Source organism: Saimiri boliviensis, chromosome 6 (genome assembly GCF_048565385.1).
Source record: "Saimiri boliviensis isolate mSaiBol1 chromosome 6, mSaiBol1.pri, whole genome shotgun sequence".
NCBI classification, from domain to species: Eukaryota; Metazoa; Chordata; class Mammalia; order Primates; family Cebidae; genus Saimiri; species Saimiri boliviensis.
This window is the reverse complement of record NC_133454.1, coordinates 127,765,438-127,787,141: the sequence shown is the minus strand read 5'-3', so window position 1 is coordinate 127,787,141 and position 21,704 is coordinate 127,765,438. Positions and strand designations below refer to the sequence as shown.

General features: G+C 41.0%; 1 protein-coding gene across 18 annotated transcripts in view; it reads right to left on the bottom strand.

The window, feature by feature from the left end:
* Window positions 1-21,704, bottom strand: part of PPP6R3 (protein phosphatase 6 regulatory subunit 3) — a 154,272-nt gene that overhangs the window by 77,318 nt on the left and 55,250 nt on the right. For 17 of the 18 annotated variants that reach the window (XM_074401784.1, XM_074401791.1, XM_074401789.1 and 14 more), the window contains one exon: window positions 1,915-2,147. In XM_074401784.1, coding sequence (XP_074257885.1) covers window positions 1,915-2,141 — 227 coding nt within the window. In that variant the 5' untranslated portion in view covers window positions 2,142-2,147. Of the gene's footprint in view, window positions 1-1,914; window positions 2,148-21,704 lie in introns of those variants that run through there. The other variant, XM_074401798.1, reaches the window with a different exon arrangement.

Sequence of the window (21,704 nt, the reverse complement as noted above, 5' to 3'; positions counted from 1 at the left end):
CATCCCAAAACTATACAATCCCAATCTAAACTTCCTTAAATGACTATAGTCGTCAACTATAACCCTAAAACACTTTCGGATCCCGGCTGAAAAACCTCTCTATGCTAATCTAGCTGTGGCGTCACCCAAGGTGCGTTACACACAGGTGGTGACTGCTCAGGCCAGAAGCATGGCAGAGTACTGCGCTACCCAACTCAAGCGGTGCTCCTTCAAAATGGTGCGTGCAGAAGGCTGGGTCCATGGGAGGCACATTTGCTCTCACAACCTCAAAGGCAAAAATGCCGACAAAGCAACATAATACAAGTGTCACACTGTTAAAACAGGGGAGCCACTACTTCTTTGGGGGAAAGTAAGCCCTTCATATAAGGCATGCCTACTTTGCAATGATTAAAACACTACTAGCCTCACTCAGCGTGTGAGGAAACAGACCCAAGAAGGATAAGCTCTCCACCCCAGCTCTCAGATATGGGAAGAGAAGAGGGTGAGCTGATGCAAAAACTGTGCTCCTTGACCCAGACCACACCCTCCAAGAAGGACAAGCCCCAGTTCAAGCAGCACCAGCCACATGCTATTTCACTGTGGAGGGAATTCCAAGTAGCAAAGTGTCTATCATTTGCGGGATGAGAGCACACTAGCATGTCTGCCACCAGATTTCTTTCCTCCTTCATTTTTTTTTTTTTTTTTAAACAAAAGTTTCACTCTTGTTGCCCAGGCTGGAGTGCAATGGCGCAATCTCAGCTCACGGCAACCTCTGCCTCCGGGGCTTTCTCCTAACTCTGCCTTGCGAATAGCTGAGATTACAGGCATCTGCTACCAGGCCCAGCTAATTTCTGCATTTTTAGTAGACTTGGCGTTTTACCGTGTTGGCCAGGTTGATCTCGAACTACTGACCTAAGGTGATCCACCCGCCTTCTCCTCCCAAAGTGCTGGGATTACAGGCATAAGCCAGCGCACCCAGCCTTTCCTCCTCCTTTTTAAGACACTAATCTCTGAGTGAAGGCTTTCACTAAATGCTAGGTGTCAATGTTAATGGCTGGCAGAGAACACGACATCCTTGATGAGCTAAGCCACTAGCAACTTGAAAGCATTAACAAGTATTATTTCCCAAACAGCACATTTTTCCCCAAGAAGAAAGGAAAAGATGTCCTGACAAGAACGGTAAACTGGGAGAGAAATGGCAAGAGAGACGCTACTAAAAGCCTAACTCTTCCTATTCCATTAAGTTATGTAATGCATCAATTTTTGTTTCTCAAGTTGCTCTATTTTCTGGGGGAAAAGAGCCAAATATTTTAATAGAGTTGGATATGGAGAAATACTTAACTGAAACCCCAAAACTTTACATATCTATGGAGAGTTTCCAGGTGTTTGTATAAAAAGTGTTATAACAATGGTAATAAAAGATTCTCATTACACTGTGGTTCTGTTTGTAAACAGATTAAACTAGCAGACAAAATCCACTGTAGTTATCCATGGTGTGACCAGCTACACTGATGGTCATTAATACCCATTCCCTTATTTTCAGCTGATAAAAGGTCAGACTGTATTGTACAGGCAATGTTCTTCATAACCCCAAGCTCTGACTTGGATCCACTGTGCAATTCTGCGTAGTCATATAATCTCCATCTTCCTATTTGTAAAGTAAATATTTTAATCATCTGACTGTTTTGAGAAATTTGTCATCATTGTTTACAAAGCACACTGCCTTTCCAGAAAACCTGAATGAAATTCAGAGCACTCATTTCCAAACTCTTGTGATTCCCTGGATTTTGTGCTCCACTGAGCTAGTCCTTCCTGACCATCTTACCCTTCTGTAAATGGTGACAGTCGCACTGGAGAATTCTTGAGGAAGAACTGTAATATCCTACCCCGCATGTCACTTTGGTCCCACCCTGAAAGAAGATTAAATTGTCTTACTTGTATCTGATCTTCTCATCCATGTCTTGAGGTGGTTCTTCTATAATGAATGAGACTAAATCTTCGAGACATTCTGCTTTTAACAGAAACTCTATAAGTTTGCGGTTCTGAGCTTTACATTCCTGTAAAACATCTTCCTCATCCATTAACTCCTTCAGCGTTACATCTTCTCTTTCTAGAAGTGTGTCTATGTGGGATGATGAGTGAAGATCAAATTTCCAAAACATGCTGGTCTAAACAAAATGCAGAAAATATTTCATAAAATCTCAACTTTATACATTAATTTTCCATAATTCATGTTTCAGTTCAGTTTTACAGTCTAAAATGCCAACTTGGCTCACATAAGTTAAATAAGCTTCACACTGAACCTATAAAATACTTTTTAATGTGTGACTGGCAGGATTTTTTTCCTTCTCAGAAAAGAAAATATTTTAATTGATGAAAAATTTTGACTTGAAAATGCTGAAAGCTAAAACTTGGAATGATTTTAACCTTCAAAAGGAATTCATCCATACTGTGTTAAGAAGTGATGCTGGAAAAGGAGTAAAGTCACTCTTTTCTTCAGGGTGAAGAACAGAGTATCTTCAGCAACATGTGATAAGCAGTGAGGCCTCCTATCTACAACACTTCAGAAGACTAAAGAACTAAATAATCACTGTAAACCGACACTTCCATAGTCAAAAGCCTGAAGTAATAAATAAACTGGTAAAATCTGTGTCATTCTGCAAAAATCACAAGCATTCCTATACACCAGTAATAGACTTCAAGAGAGCCAAATCAAGAACGAACTGCCATTCACAATTGCTACAAAGAGAATAAAATACCTAGGAATACAACTAACAAGGAACGTAAAGGACCTCTTCAAGGAGAACTACAAGCCACTGCTCAACGAAATAAGAGAGGACACAAACAGATGGAGAAACATTCCATGTTCATGGTTAGGAAGAATCAACATCGTGAAAATGGCCATACTGCCCAAAGTAACTTACAGATTCAACGCTATTCCCATCAAGCTACCAATGACCTTCTTCACAGAACTGGAAAAAAACACCTTAAACTTCATATGGAACCAAAAGAGAGCCCGCATAGCCAAGTCAACTCTAAGCAAAAAGAACAAAGCAGGAGGCATCACACTACCGGACTTCAAACTATACTACAAGGCTACAGTAATCAAAACAGCATGGTACTGGTACCAAAACAGAGATATAGACCAATGGAACAGAACAGAGGCCTCACAGGAAATACAACATACCCACAACCATCTGATCTTCGACAAACCTGACAAATACAAGCAATGGGGAAAGGACTCCCTGTTTAATAAATGGTGTTGGGAAAACTGGCTAGCCATGTGCAGAAAGCAGAAACAGGACCCCTTCCTGACACCTTACACCAAAATTAACTCCAGATGGATTAAAGACTTAAACATCAGACCTAATACCATAAAAACCCTAGAAGAAAATCTAGGCAAAACCATTCAGGACATAGGTGTAGGCAAGGACTTCATGACCAAAACACCAAAAGCAAGGGTAACAAAAGCCAAAATAGACAAATGGGACCTAATCAAACTCCACAGCTTCTCCACGGCAAAAGAAACAGTCAGTAGAGTGAATCGGCAACCAACAGAATAGGAAAAAATTTTTGCAGGTCTACCCATCTGACAAGGGGCTGATATCCAGAATTTACAAAGAACTAAAGCAGATCTACAAGAAAAAAACAAACAAGCCCATTCAAAAATGGGCGAAGGATATGAACAGATACTTTACAAAAGAAGACATACACGAGGCCAACAAACATATGAGAAAATGCTCATCATTAGAGAATTGCAAATCGAAACTACATTGAGATACCATCTCACACCAGTTAGAATGGCGATCATTAAAAAATCGGGAAACAACAGATGCTGGAGAGGATGTGGAGAAATAGGAACACTTTTACACTGTTGGTGGGAATGTAAATTAATTCAACCATTGTGGAAGACAGTGTGGCGATTCCTCAAGGACCTAAAAATAGAAATCCCATTTGACCCAGCAATCCCATTACTGGGTATATATCCAAAGGATTATAAATCATTCTACTACAAGGACACATGCACACGAATGTTCATTGCAGCACTGTTTACAATAGCAAAGACCTGGAACCAACCCAAATGCCCAACGATGATAGACTGGATAGGGAAAATGTGGTACATATACACCATGGAATATTACGCAGCCATCAAAAACGATGAGTTCACGTCCTTTGTAGGGACATGGATGAACCTGGAAACCATCGTTCTCAGCAAACTGACACAAGAGCAGAAAATCAAACACCGTATATTCTCACTCATAGGCGGGTGTTGAACAATGAGAACACATGGACACAGGGACGGACGAGGGGGTGGGGAGGTGGGAAGAGATAGCATGGGGAGAAATGACAGATACAGGTGAGGGGACGGAAGACAGCAAACCACACTGCCATGTGTGTACCTATGCAACAATCTTGCATGTTCTTGACATGTACCCCAAAACCTAAAATGCAATAAATGCAAAAAAATAAAAATAAAAATAAAAAATAAAATTTAAAAAAAAAATCTGTGTCATTCTTAATAAACAAAGTAAAAACTGAAATCTAATTCTTGAGAAGTTAAGAGAAACGGATTCTCCTCCATGTCCTAGGAAAACACGACAATGAAATACAATCACTATGCCACATACACATTCTTTCCTCTGCTTCACACCCATCCTTCCTCAACAAGGAAAACAGTTTGTTTTTTCAAATTACAGAGCTAAAAAAGGGACTTGTTTGTTAGAAATGGAAACATAAAACAGAGGGCTCACTACATGAACCACAGACTGCCACTCATGATGGGATGATCTCAAAAGCCACTTTTGAGATATGTCATAGGATGATGGCATCACAGAAAGTCCTCAGTTGGGATCATTCAAAGACCTTTCCTATCTGTCAAAGATGCTCACTGCAGAATTCCTAAACCAGAGTTTGGTAATACATACTTACTCATTGTAACCCCCAAACCAAAACCTAGTTCTAAGTTGGAGCTTCACTACCCGCTTAGTGAGGTGTCCCGTTAGCATTATCTCCAAAAAGGCATGCTAACATCCACATGCTATTTAAGATAGCCGAGGTAAAAGGAAGGAGGCTGCAAAGGATGGTAATCCATACATAGCACACATTTTTACAAGTATACATTTGGGCCGGGCACAGTGGATCACACCTGCATCCCCACACTTTGGCAGGCACCAAGGTGGGAGGATCACCTGAGGTCAGGAGTTCCAGATCAGCCTACATAACACAGCAAGACCTCATCTCTACAAAAAAAAAAAAAATTCAAAAAATTAGCCAGGCATTGTGGCGCATTCCTGTAGTAGCAGCTACTAAGCAGGCTGAGGCTATAGCAAGCCATGATTGCGCTACCATACTCCAGCAGGGCACCAGGGTGAGAACCCTGTCCCCGCTGCCCTCCCCCCACCAAAAAAAAAAATCCACCACATTAGGAGATCAGGCAGGAATATATCCTGATTTTATGCTTTTATAAACATCTGCCTCAAAATGATTTTTTAAAAATAGAGATCACAGAGGACAAAATCATTTACACTGCTAGTGTCAACACTCATCAATCCAGGAATAAAAGAGAAGAAAAAAAAAAAAAAACTCTGTATGATGGCAGGTGACTCAAGGCTTTTGAGTAAAAGTATATCCACTTAACAGGACAGGCAGTGAGATCACTAAACTTTTTACTATTAAGCATATGATCATAGTATTTAAAATATAAGCAGAGTTTTTTGTTTGTTTTTTGTGAGACACAGTCTGGCTGTCACCCAGGCTGGAATGCAGTGGCATGATCTCAGCTCACTGCAACCCCTGCCTCCCAGGTTCAAGCAATCTTCCCACCTCAGCCTCCCAGGTAGCTAGGACTACAGCATGCCACCACACTCGGCTAACTGTTTTGTATTTTTAGCAGAGATGGGGTTTCACAATGTTGGCCGGGCTGGTCTCAAACTCCTAACCTCAAGTGATCCACCTGAGGCCTCCCAAAGTGCTGGGATTACAGATATCAGTCACCGTGCCTAGCCAAGCAGAGTTTTAAGAAATCTTCCAAAAGCTCCTTAAGAAACAAATTTTAAATAGGAATATTATATAATGTGAAGGGTGTTGCAACAGGACCAAGACACATTTAAGGATGGCAGCCGCTGTGATGATCCACCTGGACACGCAACATGTTGAAAGAGGAGTCGATGTGCAGGACTGACGTTCAGCACAAAGATACACGGGATGACACAAAGCGGTGACCCACAGTCGGACGCACGGCTGTCTTGTTCCTCTACTGGATTAGTCTAAGAATTAGGTACAGATGACATCACAGACCATGCTGGAAAAGCACAGCTCCTAGCACTGACGGTAGCCACTATGCTCCCAGGCTCACATGACTTCTCTGCTCAAGACGAGGGGTGGGTAGGGGCATCTGCAGAAGCCACCCAGGAGGCAATGTAACACATCTGCCAGTGAAGGAAGTAAGAGTGACCTACTTCTAATACAAATATTAAAGTAGTAAGGGCAAAGATGACATGCAAGTAACAGGAGAAGAACTTTGGGGAACAGGTCAGTGGATATAAACCTTAGACACAAATGCTTTTTGTGATTTTCAGATCAGTGGGAAATGGTAAACAAAATACCTTTATTATTATTATGCAATTTTATACTAATAAAACTGACAAGCAGAAAAAAAGACAAAAGTATACCAAAAGGTAACTTCAGTGGAAGAGAGGGAGAAAAGGTTGGGTATCCTTTCCCACAAAGAAAGAGAAGCGGTTCGCTGCTTGAGGACACACAGTAACGTCAGTGTTACCTACAATGCTTCTGTTGGGAGTAATACAGCTCACATATATCTAAGTTCTTAAAAATCACAAAATCTTTTTAAAATACATTTTTACTACTCTTCCCCCATACTTTGTGTTTATTATTTTTCATACTTTTTGTTTCTTTTTTATTTTTCATACTTTATTTATTTTTTTTTTTTGATACGGAGTTTCACTCTTGTTACCCAGGCTGGAGTGCAATGGCGCGATCTCAGCTCACCGCAACCTCCGCCTCCTGGGGTCAGGCAATTCTCCTGTCTCAGCCTCCTGAGTAGCTTGGATTACAGGCATGTGCCACCATGCCCAGCTACTCTTTTGCATTTTTAGTAGAGACGGGGTTTCACCATGTTGACCAGGATGGTCTTGATCTCTTGACCTTGTGATCCACCCGCCTCGGCCTCCCAAAGTGCTGGGATTACAGGCTTGAGCCACCGCGCCCGGCCTATTTTTCATACTTTTAAAGGCAAAGTATGAAATATACTATAGGTAAAGAATGAAAAATACTAAGAAATAAATCAGAAAAAAAGTGAATCTGATATCAAGCACTATTTTCAGCTAACAATAAACAGATTATACATTGACCAATCAGATGAGAAGCTATGTCTACCACTAGATAAAGTGACACTTCTGAATTATGAATAAGATGTGACTTTTTTGCCTCAAATAAAAACTGACTTCCAAAATCTCAACCTTATTATAAAGGAATACTGGATTTATAAGGAAGAGTGATAATTAGTTGTGATGAAATACAGTGTTGGCAAACCAAATCCAGCTGAGTCTGCCAGCTAAGAATGGTTTTGACATCTTTTAAGGGTTGTTTTAAGCAAAAAAAGAATATATGACAGAGGCTATCTGTGGCCCACAAAGCCTAAAATATTTACACTCTAGTCTTTTACAGAAAAATGTAGCGTTATTTTCTCCAGAGGAAATAAAAGTCCCACTAACAATCCCTTTGCTTTCTGCAGTCTCCCGAATCCACCCAGCATCTACCCCCCAGCCCTGGCACCCTGCCCAGTGAGGGGCTGACAGTCGGCCATCTCCATTCTCCCCTTCCTGGGGCACTCATCACGTAGGTGTGGCCACAGACATGGTTCCTCCACTGTACCAGGAACCATGGAACCTCCCATGAGCCTTCCCCTGTATTTGGCTGAATGCTGACAACCAAAAGGCCCTGAGGGATGGTAGAACAAAAACATCCTCAAATCACCACATGGAAGAAAGCCACCTACTTTCTCTAAATCCCTGCCCAAGTTGTTTGAGCCAGAAGCAAGCTCCCTGTGGCGGAGCCTGCGTGCTCCCGCAGCGCGGCCTAACTCATGAACCGGGTCCTCTAATCCCCTAGCCAGGACTTTGTGGGTTTCCTGTATTTATTTTAAACTTGAGATTTAAGCACAAGAAAAGGAGTTTTCTTCAGCAACCATCTGTTGTAAAGTGATTAATTCCTTTTTTTTTTTTTTGAGCCAAGGTCTCATTCTGTCACCCAGGCTGGAGTGCAGTGGCATAATCCTGGCTCACTACAACTTCTGCCTCCTGGGCTCAGGTGATCCTCCCACCCAAGCCTCCAGAGTGAGTAGCTGGGACTACAGACCCATGCCACCACATCTGGCTAATATTTTTGTAATTCTCTAGAGACAGGGTCTCACTATGTTGCTCAGGCTGGTCTCAAACTTCTAGCCTCAAGCAATCGACCAACTTAGCCTCTCAAAGTGCTGCATTTACAGGTGTGAGCCACCATACTCAGCCAACTAATTCCTTTTGCTTCTAACTATTTGGAGTTAGAATGGCATTTTTCAGACCAGAACACTTTGAAATATACATTCTCATGGTGAATTTTCTTTGTATTGGACATACTACAAACTCAAAACCAAAATATAACCACAGTAGATTCCTTATGCAAAAATTAGGTATTTTACCTTTTAGCCAAACAGCAAGTTGACTGGAAACAAATGGCACTGGTAAATCAGTCACCCGCGCTTGGCCTTCGCTTCTATTTGTACTCTTTCAAGTAGAAAGAGGCTAGGTATGAAATAACAGTTACAAAGTTCAACTGCCCAGAGCCCCGAGGTAAAATGGAGTCCTTTTAAAAATATAACTACTCTAAAATACTCAGAAAAACTAAAAAGTCAGCAACAACTTGTTTTTAGTAAATACAAATACCCTTTAAAATTCACAACCTGGAATATACAGTCACACAACGAATAACGACAGGGATACAGACTGAGAAATCCTTTGGCAGGTGACTTCGTTGCTGTGCAAAGATCATAGAGTGACTTACAGAAACCTCTATGGTCCAGCCCCTACACACCTGGACTCTCTGGTACAGTCCATTGCTGCTAGGCTATAAACCTGCACAACATGTTACTGCGTACTGAATACTGGAGGCAGCTGTGACAATGGTAACTATTTGTGTATCAAAATAGACACTACCATGTTAAGATGTTTTTAGCTGAAGTAGCAAAGTCATCTTAAAGAATCCCCCAAACTAATCATTCCTATCAGTCATTAGGTGACAGGAATTTTTCAGCCCCATCGTAACCTATGGGAGCACCATCACATATGCAGCTCTTGACTGTGCTTAAACAGGATTTAGGGATAATTTCTTCCAACAAACCAGTCAGTGGGGCCAAGAGTTTAGTAAAGCCAAACTACTCGCTATCTTTCTTCAAAATTCTAGAATTTTTTTGTAAGTTGGATTAAGTAGTTTGAAAATGGAGTTTTCTCCAAAAGGGCGAAGGGTTAAGCAGGTCACTGGGGAGTCATCTGTTACTTGATGCCAGAGGCCGACAAAGTCTGCTGTTCCCCACCTTCCCTTAACATAAAACAAGTGAAAACTGCCATCTTATATATACATACACACAACAGGATCAAAGGATCCTTTTGTTGAGTAAATTTATTCATCTCACATCAACTGCTTTACTTAATGACCCTCTAAAAATTTTAAAATACCTTCATGATACCAAAGCCTTTCAAAATCTAGGCAAAGTAACTTGAATACAAGGCATTCAGTAGTGACACTCTGGAAAAAGGATACCACCCGGTCTCTGACACAGGAACTAGGAACTGGAACAGCGGCTAAATCACTTACAAGAGGTGCGACAAGAACATCAGTCCGTCTGTAAAATTTGCCAAGGCACTGCTAGTAGAATGCTAGTATGGGGTCCAATTTTAATTTATGTAATTACCTACAACCCTTTGTTTTCATCAAATATACGAATCCCCTAACCTTTGCTTAGGATCATTAAGCATTTTAACAGGCTTGGATTCCAACACTAGCTCCACTATTGGCTAGCCCTGAGGCCTCAGGAAAGCTACTTCATCTCTAAGTCTCAGGATCCTTAGCAAATAAACAGGTTGTGGAGAGTCAATAAAAAAGACCCACAATAGCAGCTGGAACATACAGGCACCAACATACACACACTCACACAAACAGAAGTTACTGGGGCAATAAATATGCCTAACAATGAAATTAGTGAGCTTTAAAGCTTCCCAAACTTTCATACGCACAGGAATGAGTAGCCTAGAGGTCTTGTTAAAATGCAGTCTCATCTGGGCATAGTGGCTCAGGCCTGTAATCCCATCATTCTGGGAGGCCAAAATGGGTGGATCACTTGAACCGAGAAGTTTGAGACCAGCCTAGCTATTCGGGAGGCTGAGGTGACAGAATCACCGGAGCCTGGGAGGCTGAGGCTGCAGTGAGCTATGATCATGCCACTGCATACCAGCCTAGGCAAGAGTGAGACCTTGTTCTAAAATTTAAAAAATAAATAAATAAATCAGTCTCAGATTCTGAGTCAACAAAACAGGGATCTGACCTGAGATTCTGCGTCTCTAGTTCCCAGATGCTGCTGATGCCCAATTTTAAACCACTGCTGACAGCTTGTAATCCACAAGTGGGGGATTGTTTTAATCTACATCTTCACAAGTTGCAATACATATATTGAAAACGACTAAACAGCCATGAAAAACATAGGAAGAGCGTACTAGTGCAAACATTATTGTGTTATTTATTTTGAAACTCCCTCTGAAAAAGCTGTTATTGATGGGTTTTCATTCAAGACAGAGGCAGAACATAACATACCATATACCATAAACATGACAAAAGATAAACTATTAGAACTCTGAAGAGGCCGGGCGCAGTGGCACAAGCCTGTAACCCCAGCACTTTGGGAGGCCGAGGCGGGTGGATCATGAGGTCAAGAGATCGAGACCATCCTGGTCAACACGGTGAAACCCCGTCTCTACTAAAAATACAAAAAATTAGCTGGGTATCGTGGTGTGTGCCTGTAATCCCAGTTACTCAGGAGGCTGAGGCAGGAGAATTGCCTGAACCCAGGAGGCGGAGCTTGCGGTGAGCTGAGATCGCGCCTTTGCTCTCCAGCCTGGGTAACAGGAGCGAAACTCCGTCTCAAAAAAAAAAAAAAAAAAAAAAGAACTCTGAAGAGAGAAACTACTGGTGATCCTACCCACAAATGAGCAGCTGACTTGGGATGACAAGTAAGATCTTTAATGAATTTCAAACTCAAAATCTTCTATTCATATGAACTCACTCTGATTAAATTGGGCAACTTTGTATCCAAGTACAGTAAACTGCACACTATCAACTGTGAAATAACTATACCCAGAACTAGCTGAGCCCAGGGCAAAATGTTCAAGAGATTCTAAAAAATATTCAAAGATTATAATGCATTTGAAGACAGAATCCAAACAGCTTTAAAGCTTCCCAAACTTTCATGCGCACAGAAATGAATACAAGTGTTTCTGAGCCCTGTGAGATTGCACAGGTCACACATCCATGAAACCAGCTATGTCTGTAACACTTAATAACTGGCCCCATTGGAATCCTCAAGATAGCAACACTGAAGTGAATATCTGGTATCATATGCCAGACTGGCAATAAACACACATTAAGATATTTCCAGTAGTAGCTGCAGCTACCTAAACATATGGAGCACAAACAGAACAAAAATAGGAGAAGCAGCTGCTTCTGTCCAAGAAAACACATGGGAAAGACTTTAAGACAACAAAATGTGTTACTGACTTTTAATAGTATATACATATATGAAGAAAATATTTGACATACAAATTTCACATGATCTTATACAAAGGCATCAAAGCACAAATTGCCCAAGTTCAAATTCCTATACAACCACGTCTCCCTTCAGCACTCCCTTCTCTCACCACTATTAAAACTACCAGAACACGAGCTCTACCTATCATCCAAGTCAGACCTGTCTAACAGAAACAAGAAATAAACTTATGAGCTACACATTAAATTTTCTAGTAGGAGGCACTGTCTCAAAAAAAAAAAAAAAAAATTATAGTAGCCACATCAAAAAAGTAAAAGAGAAAAACAAGTGATAATATTAAATTTAGAAGTATCTTTGATACATTACATCCAACAGGGCTAAATTATTTCTTTTGGTACTAAGTCTTCCAAATCCAGTGTGTATTTTACAGTCACAGTACCTCTCAATTTGGACTAGCCACATTTGAGATGCTCGGGAGTCCCACGTGGCCAGTGGCTGCTGTACTAGACAGCCCCACTCTGATGACATTATTGCTACAGTTATGATTCAAAGTCTCTCTCAGCACTGAAATGGCCTCCTAACTCCCTCCAGAGCTACCATCACTAACAATATTTTCCACACATTGGAAAGTAGGGTAGGTAGGAAGAGGTTATAGGCCATGTTTTTCCTCTCTTTTAAAATATAAATATACAGGAGAAATCATGAAATGTAACAACTTGGCCAGACATTCTTCAACTCAAAAAAGTAGATCACAAGAACACTGGAACTGTTTTGTAGCCTCTAATATCTAGAAACATTTATGCCAATAACAAGAAAGTTTTCAAATCCTTCATCTTGAAATGACGCAAAGAGCTAGATCTTGCATGGAGAGGCACAGCTGGGTCATTACTGGTTTAGACTTAACAAGCAAAATTTAAAAACAGCCTCATGTCTCAGAATTAGTTTCAATATAAGCAAATTCAAAATATATTTTCAGAAGAAAGAACAATGCCTAAGCCACTCAAAAATGCTGGGGAACAATGATATTTGATTAGTGTGGAAAAAACTAGAATTCTCACTCATCCTCTAAGAAACAGACCTCAACGCATCCCGATTATTCCATAAGCAGCAGACACATTTACACTGAACCTCTGGCCGAGTTTATACGCAGGCTGGGGAACAGGATGTACTCAACAACCAAGCTGCAGCAAGGCTGTTCATACTGGCTCATCTACTTATGCAGTGTCCAGACACCTGGAGGCCGAAGACTTCCTTCTCTGCTTGGATTTACGCATGCAGGAAGCTTAGTTGAGCAGTGCCTGACAAGATCCAAATGCGAAAGTGTCGGGCTCCAGGAGGGTCTGGTGATTGCTTCAGGCATGCTGAAAGCGGCATGCCACTAAGAAGGAGCCAGGGAGGAAGCTGTCTATTAACAGGAGAACGCAGAGTCACCGCCAGGGAGGTTCTCTCTTAGTGCGTAAGTTAATGATAAACTCTTTCCCCTGACAGCAAAGCTCAATGCCCAGGGAAATTTTCACAAGAGGAGGCAGAAACATGGAACACAAGGAAGTAAAAGCAGCTGGTCTTTGAAAGCAGCACTCACCAACTACTAAGGAAAAAAGACCACAGAACACAGAAAGTTCGCACAGTAGCTGTTTCTCCAGTCTCAGTAAAGCATCGATTTCATAAAGGTACAGACCCCCACTCCCAACAAATTAAATCAAGTATCAGAGTGTCTATTAGACAACGTATTTCTTTAGAGAAGACAGCAATACGAACGCAAACCCAGTTTTATTTTATCTCTGCAACTGCTTCTTCCAAAGGTGTCAAAAGCAATCAGTTTTCTATCACCCAGGTATTCCAGAATCTTTTCCAGTTTTAGCTCAAAACTGCTTTGATATTTTAAGCTTTTCTTTGAGAATAAAGGAATCAAATCCATTTAATATGCTATATTCATCAATAGGTATTAAAGTATTAACATGAATTGTGCTAAGAAATATAGGAGTAATATGATAGATGGTCCCTAAAGCCTTGAAAAAATACAATGAAATTGAGAACACAGAAAGGAAGGCAAAAATTTCAACCTTGTTCCACAGAAAGGTAGCTCAAGGGAAGACAGCCTGGCCAAAAAAGACCTCATTATATGACCTAAGCAGAGCCTCAAAATATAGGGAGCATTTAGCAGGTGAGAATGGAGCTGCATAACACATTCCAGGCCAGGAAACGCCTGCCTGAAAGCACAGTGGACAAGAAGAACCAGTAGTTCCATGAGTCACAGCAGGGAGAAGGCTCTGAGGACAAGGAGGAGGAACCTTTGGGAATGTAGTAGGATTAAGTTGGCAACACAAGGCCAGACCACAAAGGGCTGTGTGTGAATGCACAGCACCATGCAGGCATGCTACAGAAGCGGACAGAACCAGTGAGTTTTAACTGAGGCAAGTGTGCATTAAAATATCTGCAGCAGAGAGGCTGGGAACAGTGGCTCATGCCTATAACCCCAGCACTTTGGGGGGGCCGAGGTGGGCAGATCACCTGAGGATGGGAGTTCGAGACCAGCCTTTTCTTCATTCTGGAGCTGTACTTTGGTATCAAATGATACAAAAGAGCATCAGACTAGCATGGAGAAACCCTGTCTCTACTAAAAATACAAAATTAGCCAGGTGTAGTGGCACATGCTTGTAATCCCAGCTACTTGGGGAGGCTGAGGCAGGAGAATCACTTGAACCCAGGAGGCGGAGGTGAGCCAAGATCACATCACTGAACTCCAGCATGGGCAATGAGAGCAAAACTCTGTCTCAAAAAAAAAAAAAAAAAAAATTCTATAGCAGAGATTAAACAAAGTATTTTAATAGCATATAGAAACAATTCTGAACAGAAGCCTACAGGGGAAGTGACATGGAAATGACCTGGACGCTGTGGTTAGCACACTCTGTTTTAACAGAGTTTGTATTTCTTACAGAGGTGAAGACAGAAGGAAAAGGACAAACCTCTTCTGGGTCTGGCCAAGTGTGAATATGACTAAAATGTGGGACAGGAAAGGAAGAGAATGAAGGTAAGATGCCTGAGGTGGGGCACTGTAGGCACCGTCCACCGTGCTAAGACAGACACCGGAGTCTGCGATCACAGATCTAGAGTGTGAATGCCTAACTGTCAACACTGTGAAAGACAGACTGGAAAGGAGCAAGCCTACTGAGGAGGGAGCCACCAGAGCAGAAGATGATGCTCTGCAATGGCCTCTACATTAAAAACCAAGGTGTCCACTAAGAGATTTCATACTAAATGACCATTACTTCTCTAATGTCACCATCATTCTGCCTGCTCAAAGTCTAATTTCCACTTTTCTTCATTCTGGAGCTGTACTTTGGTATCAAATGATACAAATTTATCCTTGCCTTTCGAATTCTGGGAAATACACAACCCTCAGTAGGCAAATGACTGTATATACCCCATACTAACTCCACATATACCGCTAAGATGCTAAGAGCAATACAGGATGTAACACCTTATCATTCATTTCACTTTTATATTTAAATGGTCAACTACCAACCACAAAATCCAGCCTTACTTTTGTCAACTAGTTCAAATTAAAGCAAGTACAGTAATGTGTTCCTCTACAAATTATCATTATGAAAGCTTGAATATACAGGAATGTACTTGAATTCTGTGCCTATTTTCTACAATTTCGAAAACGTCAAAGTATATGCAAAGCATGAGTTATTTATACTAAGAATAAGTTTTGTTAAAGTTTAACTGAGAGTTTGTGTGGGGAAAGGCAAGTAATGAGAATGGCACAATGGTAGTTGGGTTTTTGCCAGGAGTCTTCTTAAAAGATCAAAGGAACAGGGGAAAGGCAAGGAACACCACCCAGCTGGATCCAGATACACATGTGCATGCTGGAGGTGAGAGCGTGTGAATACAGGTAAGACAGTATCATAAATGTCAACATTAGCCGGGCGCAGTGGCTCACATCTGTAATCTCAGCACTTTAGGGGAGTGGCAGTGGGTGAGTCGCTTTAGTCCAGGAGTTCAAGACCAGCCTAGACAACAAAGGGAGATCTTGTTCCACCACAAAAAGTACAAAAAATTAGCTAAGCATGGGTGCACACCTGTAGTCCTAGCTACTCAGGAGGCTGAGGTGGGAGGATCACTTGAGCCTGGGAAGCAGAGATCATGTCACTGCACTCTAGCCTGCTTGACAGAGTAAGGCCCTGTCTCAAAATTTTTAAAAATGTTTAAGTCAAAGTCAAAATCAGTACATTCTCATGGGCCCTTAAGGTTTCCTATCTGAAACGTCCAAGACTCTTGGACTCTCTTGAAACTGGGTAGGATTCCAAAAGCGGACAAATATGAGTCAAACATCAGAAAGGAAGTACTGGGTAACTGGAAGAGAACAGGAAACATGGTTATGATTGGCATGGCTATTTGCAACAACACAAAAAGTTTCTAACTCTCCAAAACTGAAGAGACGTGAAGTGGTCCTAAGCAAATAAAGAACGGTGAAACTGTCCGGCTAGAAAGGGAATTCTATACTATTAAGTGTGGTGAAGGGAAGACATGGAAAATCCAAGTCAAAGTTTGCATTAGGTGAAACGTGGTTATGTGCCATTTATGACTAACCCAACTTAAGGCAAGTGACAATAGTAATTTATTATTCATATATCTTACAGACAAGGTACGCAAATAAAATGGCCTTTCCTAATCAAGTAGAAATTCAGGAGCACACTGAGATGCTTTGGGCAAATGGTCAAAAAGAAGCAGTCTTCAGATTAAGAAACGAGCTATCAAATTTATTTTGTAGTTTAACCAATTCTATAATAAAAGACAGATCTGACAACCTGGTCACAAAAAAATCTTTTAAACGCCCATTTTAAAACGCTTTAGCTATTATTTTCAATTTTCCTTCCCTAGCAAACTTTGATCAGACTGTATATAACCCTTAAGTATTCAAGACTATCTCGACAGCCTCAGATTAGGAGTAATAAACTGTTAACCTTCAGGAAGTTCGTTCTTTTGTAAATGTTTCACAGTATGCAACCTAATGTGCAAGAAAAGTTAAAGTAGATTCTAGACTACTGAGCTGCTCAGGAATGAAAGTTCAGCAAAAATTGGTCTTTATACGTCCTTAGGAAAAACAATCTTCAATCTCTCCTAATTATTCCACAATTACATTAACTGTCTGGACACTGCAACTTTATATAAAAGTGGAAACATAATTATTAACAGCAGCTAACAATTAATTATTAGGTGCCTACCATACTGCCAGACTCTGGGCTTCATGCTTTTAGATACTTCATACCTTCAAGGTTTTGCAGATGGAAAAACTAAAATTCTGAGAGGTCAAATGACCTATTAAAGACCAGAGCTAGTGAACATGCTAGCAGAATTGGGACACAGACCCAGGTCTGACTAGCTTCAAAGTGTGCACTCTTCCTAGTCAAAGCAGCAGTCATCAAGAGCACGACTCCAGCCTGGGCCAGGTGTGTGTGCCCTCAGCTTGCATAAGGCAGCAACAGCAGGTCAGCCTCACAATCCAAAGCCTCTCAGGACAAGTTCATGAAGGGAAACCTTACGTGTCTCCGTGCGCAGGGTGGAATCACTTCCCAGACAAGATAGTTAGGCATTCAGCCTGAACAGCGCTGGTGGTGGATCCGGACAAGCTTAGTCCTTGTGGCCAGGGGCTCCCATGACATGGTTTCGCAGGATGCCACACGCTTGTCAAAATGATCAGAAAACACAAAGCTAGGAGGAAGAGCTATTGCTGGGTAAGTCAACAGTCACTGTTTGACACGATAAATCAAGAAAAATTTATTCCATATGAATGAATATAAAGTCCTTTTCAGACAAAAATTGAAAAACAAAATGGGGAGAAAGCCAGGAAGAAGAAAACTGCTGAAGAAAAGAAACAAAAAAGTCCTAAGATTTCAGTTGATTCTAAGTCCAGTATAAAGTTCTAACATTATGATGTGACTAATAAGCAAAGAAATGTCAGAATATAGTAATAGATAAATCATGTCTAGGACCAGAGAAGAAACTAATCCCACTGTGGCCTGCCCTGAGCATGTAACGTCACAACAGGAAAGAATATATTCTGTTCTGAAGGAAAACGAAGAGTCTGGCAACCATACGGCATCCAAAGAGAGGGCAGCAGAAAGGCTCACTACTTGGGGAGATAAAGTAACTACCTTTGAATATCTTAAAAAGCTTTGAAGAGAAGACCTGTTCTTGTATTGTACCCAAGCATGAAATAAGAACTAGTACGTGAAAAGTGCAAATTATCCACAAGCAGTAGGACCAGAACTTGCTAAAGATGAGGGCTGTGGCTGCATGCGAGGCTCCTCAACTGGAGGTGCCCTGGCAAAGCCTGAATGATTTTCTGTAAGAACAAAAGGAGTTCCTGTTCTGGAGAGGAAGGTTGTACCAAATGACTAACATGCTGTTTTAGAAATCTCTTCTCTAAGTCCACTGGATATAAAAGGCACAATACACAGCTACATTTGAGCTGACATGGAGCTCCAGTAAGAAAACAGAAAAGATTATGCAACCTTCAAGATGCTTAGTGGGTTGAACCCCACGCATTCTCCACTGCTCTGGAAACTCTAGTAAAGACAACACAATAAAGGACAAAGGAGAAAAAAAGGAAACAACAGCCAACAACTTCATGAAAAGACAAAAAAAAAAAAAGGTTGGAGGGATGGATAGGAAATAGAAGAAAGCCATTTTTCCCAGAGCTTAACAAACGTGGCTCTGCTTAGGGCCTGCACGGGCCATCACAATGAGTGGTGCAACAAATCCTCCATCGTGTGTAGTTCCACGGTAGCAGAGATGATGTCTCTAAACCTTCAGGGGTGGGGGACTCATAAAAACAACACAAAAGAGGACCACAACTCAGCATCAATTCTAGAAAACAACATTTTCAGACATGGAAGGTCTGACAGATCTATTCACACTTTCTCAGGAAGCTACTGGAGAATGTTCGTCACTAAAACATGACAATAATACATGAAATCAGAAATCCAAGACACTGAGAGACGGACAACTCCCGGAAGAAAGGTGAGGAGAAACACCAGCAGCTACGGAGAAGGTGAAGTGTAATCAGTATAGAGGAAGGCACGAGGCAGAGGGTTTTGGAAAAAGTGAGTCCAAGGAGACACAGCTGACTGCCAGATGTATCTGACCACACTGAAAGGAATTTTGCAAATTTTGTCATGGATTTAAAGAATAATTAACCAAAATATACATACCCTTAATACTGACTTTATCTAAAAGTTATAGCTATGTTGGAAAATGAAGCGGGGAAGGAGCTATCCATCTAAGAACTAAAACCTCCTCTTCATAGTTAGAAGCCAAACAAATTAGAAGCAGCTACATATAGGCAAATTATTTAGAAATGTGGAAATAAGATATAGGTAGCAGTCTCAAGTGAGTAATTCAGAGATGAGAAAAATGGAACAATTTATTATTTTTTGCTATATACCTTGTGACATACCTCTGACTTTTAGCCTCCATGAACAGTCTTTGTGAAAGAACTACAGGCAGAATACTTTCAAAGACGTTGAGAAAAGACAACCTAAAGTCGCATCTGATAGGACTTGTTACAACTGATTGTGGTTGTGTATAGAACAGAAAAAGGCTTAGTTCAACAAACTTAGAAAACTTGTAAAGATTTAAGGAGTTTAAAGCTTACAGTTATTCTTTTATTTTTGCCAGCAGGCATTTGGAGAAGTTTTAAATCCATCACATGTTACTGAACCGGTAGCACCAACAGTAAACTTCATTCACTCATGGACTTAACCATCCTGGCTTGCACTGGTAAAGTTTTATTGTGATTTTGTTGAGCACAGGGCAAAGACCGAAATTTTTCAGAACAAGGAGAACAACTGTGGATGACAATTACTGAACACGGGAGAGCTGTGGAAATTTGCCTTAACTGAAGTCTCAGTGTTCTTGATTTCAACCTAAAATTACAAGGCAAAACAGTGCTGACATGTGACTCATGTATTACATTAATGTCATTTAAACAACTTTATTTGGTTGATAAAGAAGATCAACCTGCTTCATACACTTCCTGTAGATGAGATCTCCATTCCCATACAAGTTTGCAGTGCACATGTTTTCTGAGCTGAAATATAGCATTTTGCAGACCTTGATGCAAAGGCAAAGGAAATTTCCCTATTTCAAAATCCATTTAGTTGTGCAATTTAGGAGCTTTCGCCCAAACAAGACTCGGAAATTATTAATTTACTATGTAATGACGTGCTAAAAGGTAAGTATCAAGAGAAGAATCCAAGAGAATTCTACATATGCCTTCCAAATAATGAATATACTCAACTGAAGTAATCTGCCTGGGGAATGACAGAGAATGTGGGAGTACCTACCTGTGTTAAAAGACATTTCCAAAGATGAAAAACATAAAACTTTGCTGCAGATCAGTATTAGCAGATTAGATGTATACTAGAAATAGATCTTCATGAGAGAGCAACTCTAAAGACCAATTAGGTGAAATATTATCCCCCTAGAAGAATTATTCCAGGCTTCTCATTAGTAGAGAGAGCTGTATTACAGAAAATTGAATTCAGTTATTACATTTTGAATCTCAACAACAAAACCTGTGAAAATTTGTCTCTTGGTATATAAATACCTTCAAAAAATCCTTTTTGCCTCTTGGCCCACAAAACCTAAAATATTTCTTCCCTTGCCCTTTGCAACAAATGCTTTGTTTGCCAGCCTCTGTTCCAAAGCGCCCTATGCCTACAGTGCTATTCCTCTCAGGAACCCTCAGAACCACCCAGCATTGATTCCAGGACTCCTGGAGACTTCTAAGTAACTTCTTAAGAGAAGGGTTCCCTCTAGCGTGGGACAGCATGTGGATGAGCAGAGATGTGTAAAAGAAGGAAGAGGAGGAATAACTAAAGTTAAGAAATTGTTCCAGGAGCTGCCAAAGCTAAGACTCTCAACCAGCAAAGAAAAACAAAATGAACAACGGGGAGGGAGAGAGGGAGAAAGTCTCAAAAATATTATCCTGAGAAATGTCTCTGACATTTTAGCTCCTACCACCAAACAATTAATGATACCTCTATTTTGTTAAAAGTACCAAAGATACAAAGAAGTTAAAGCTGCTTCCTCACTAAATACTTACAATGTAGTAAAAGAGAAAAAAATAATTCTAAAATAATTTAATGAGATACTCTGAGAGTTCACAAAGAAGTGACCACAAAGGAAGTGAACAATCCAAGGTGGTTTGACAAAAAGGGAGGAAGAAAGCTGAGCCCCAGAAGACGTGAATTCAAATACAAAGAACAATAATAAAATTCTATGAGGCTGGGCACAGAGGCTCATGCCTGTAATACCAGCACTTGGGGAGGCTGAAGTGGGCGGATTACTTGCAGCCAGGAGTTTAAGACCAGCTTGGCCAATATGGTGAGATCCCATCTCTCCAAAAATACAAAAATCAGAAGGGCATGGTGGCGTGCACCTGTAATCCCAGCTACTCAGGAGGCTGAGACAGGAGAATCACTTGAGCTCAGGAGGTGGAGGTTGCAGTGAGCCAAGATCACACCACTACACTCCAGCCTGGGTGACAGAGTGAGACCCTGTCTCAAAAAAAAAAAAAAGAAAAGAAAAGAAAGAAAGAAACACTCCATGAGACAAGGAGCAACAAGGGGAATGAATACTTGCAGAGAATTCTCCACATGGGATTCATGCAGAAGAATGTGGACGCTGTGTACAAGAATCTGAGTATCAGGGGCAAGAATTGGACCTCACTGCATAAGTGCAAGGGGAACCTGCAACGGTTGAGTAGGACTGTTCCTGAGGGGCTGGGACTGAGGGGACATCATATGCAAAGTAGTATTTTAGATGCTGAGGAAACATCCACCTGGTGGTTAAAAGTGGAGACCCCTCACAGCAAAACAACCATAGGATCTCGCCAGGC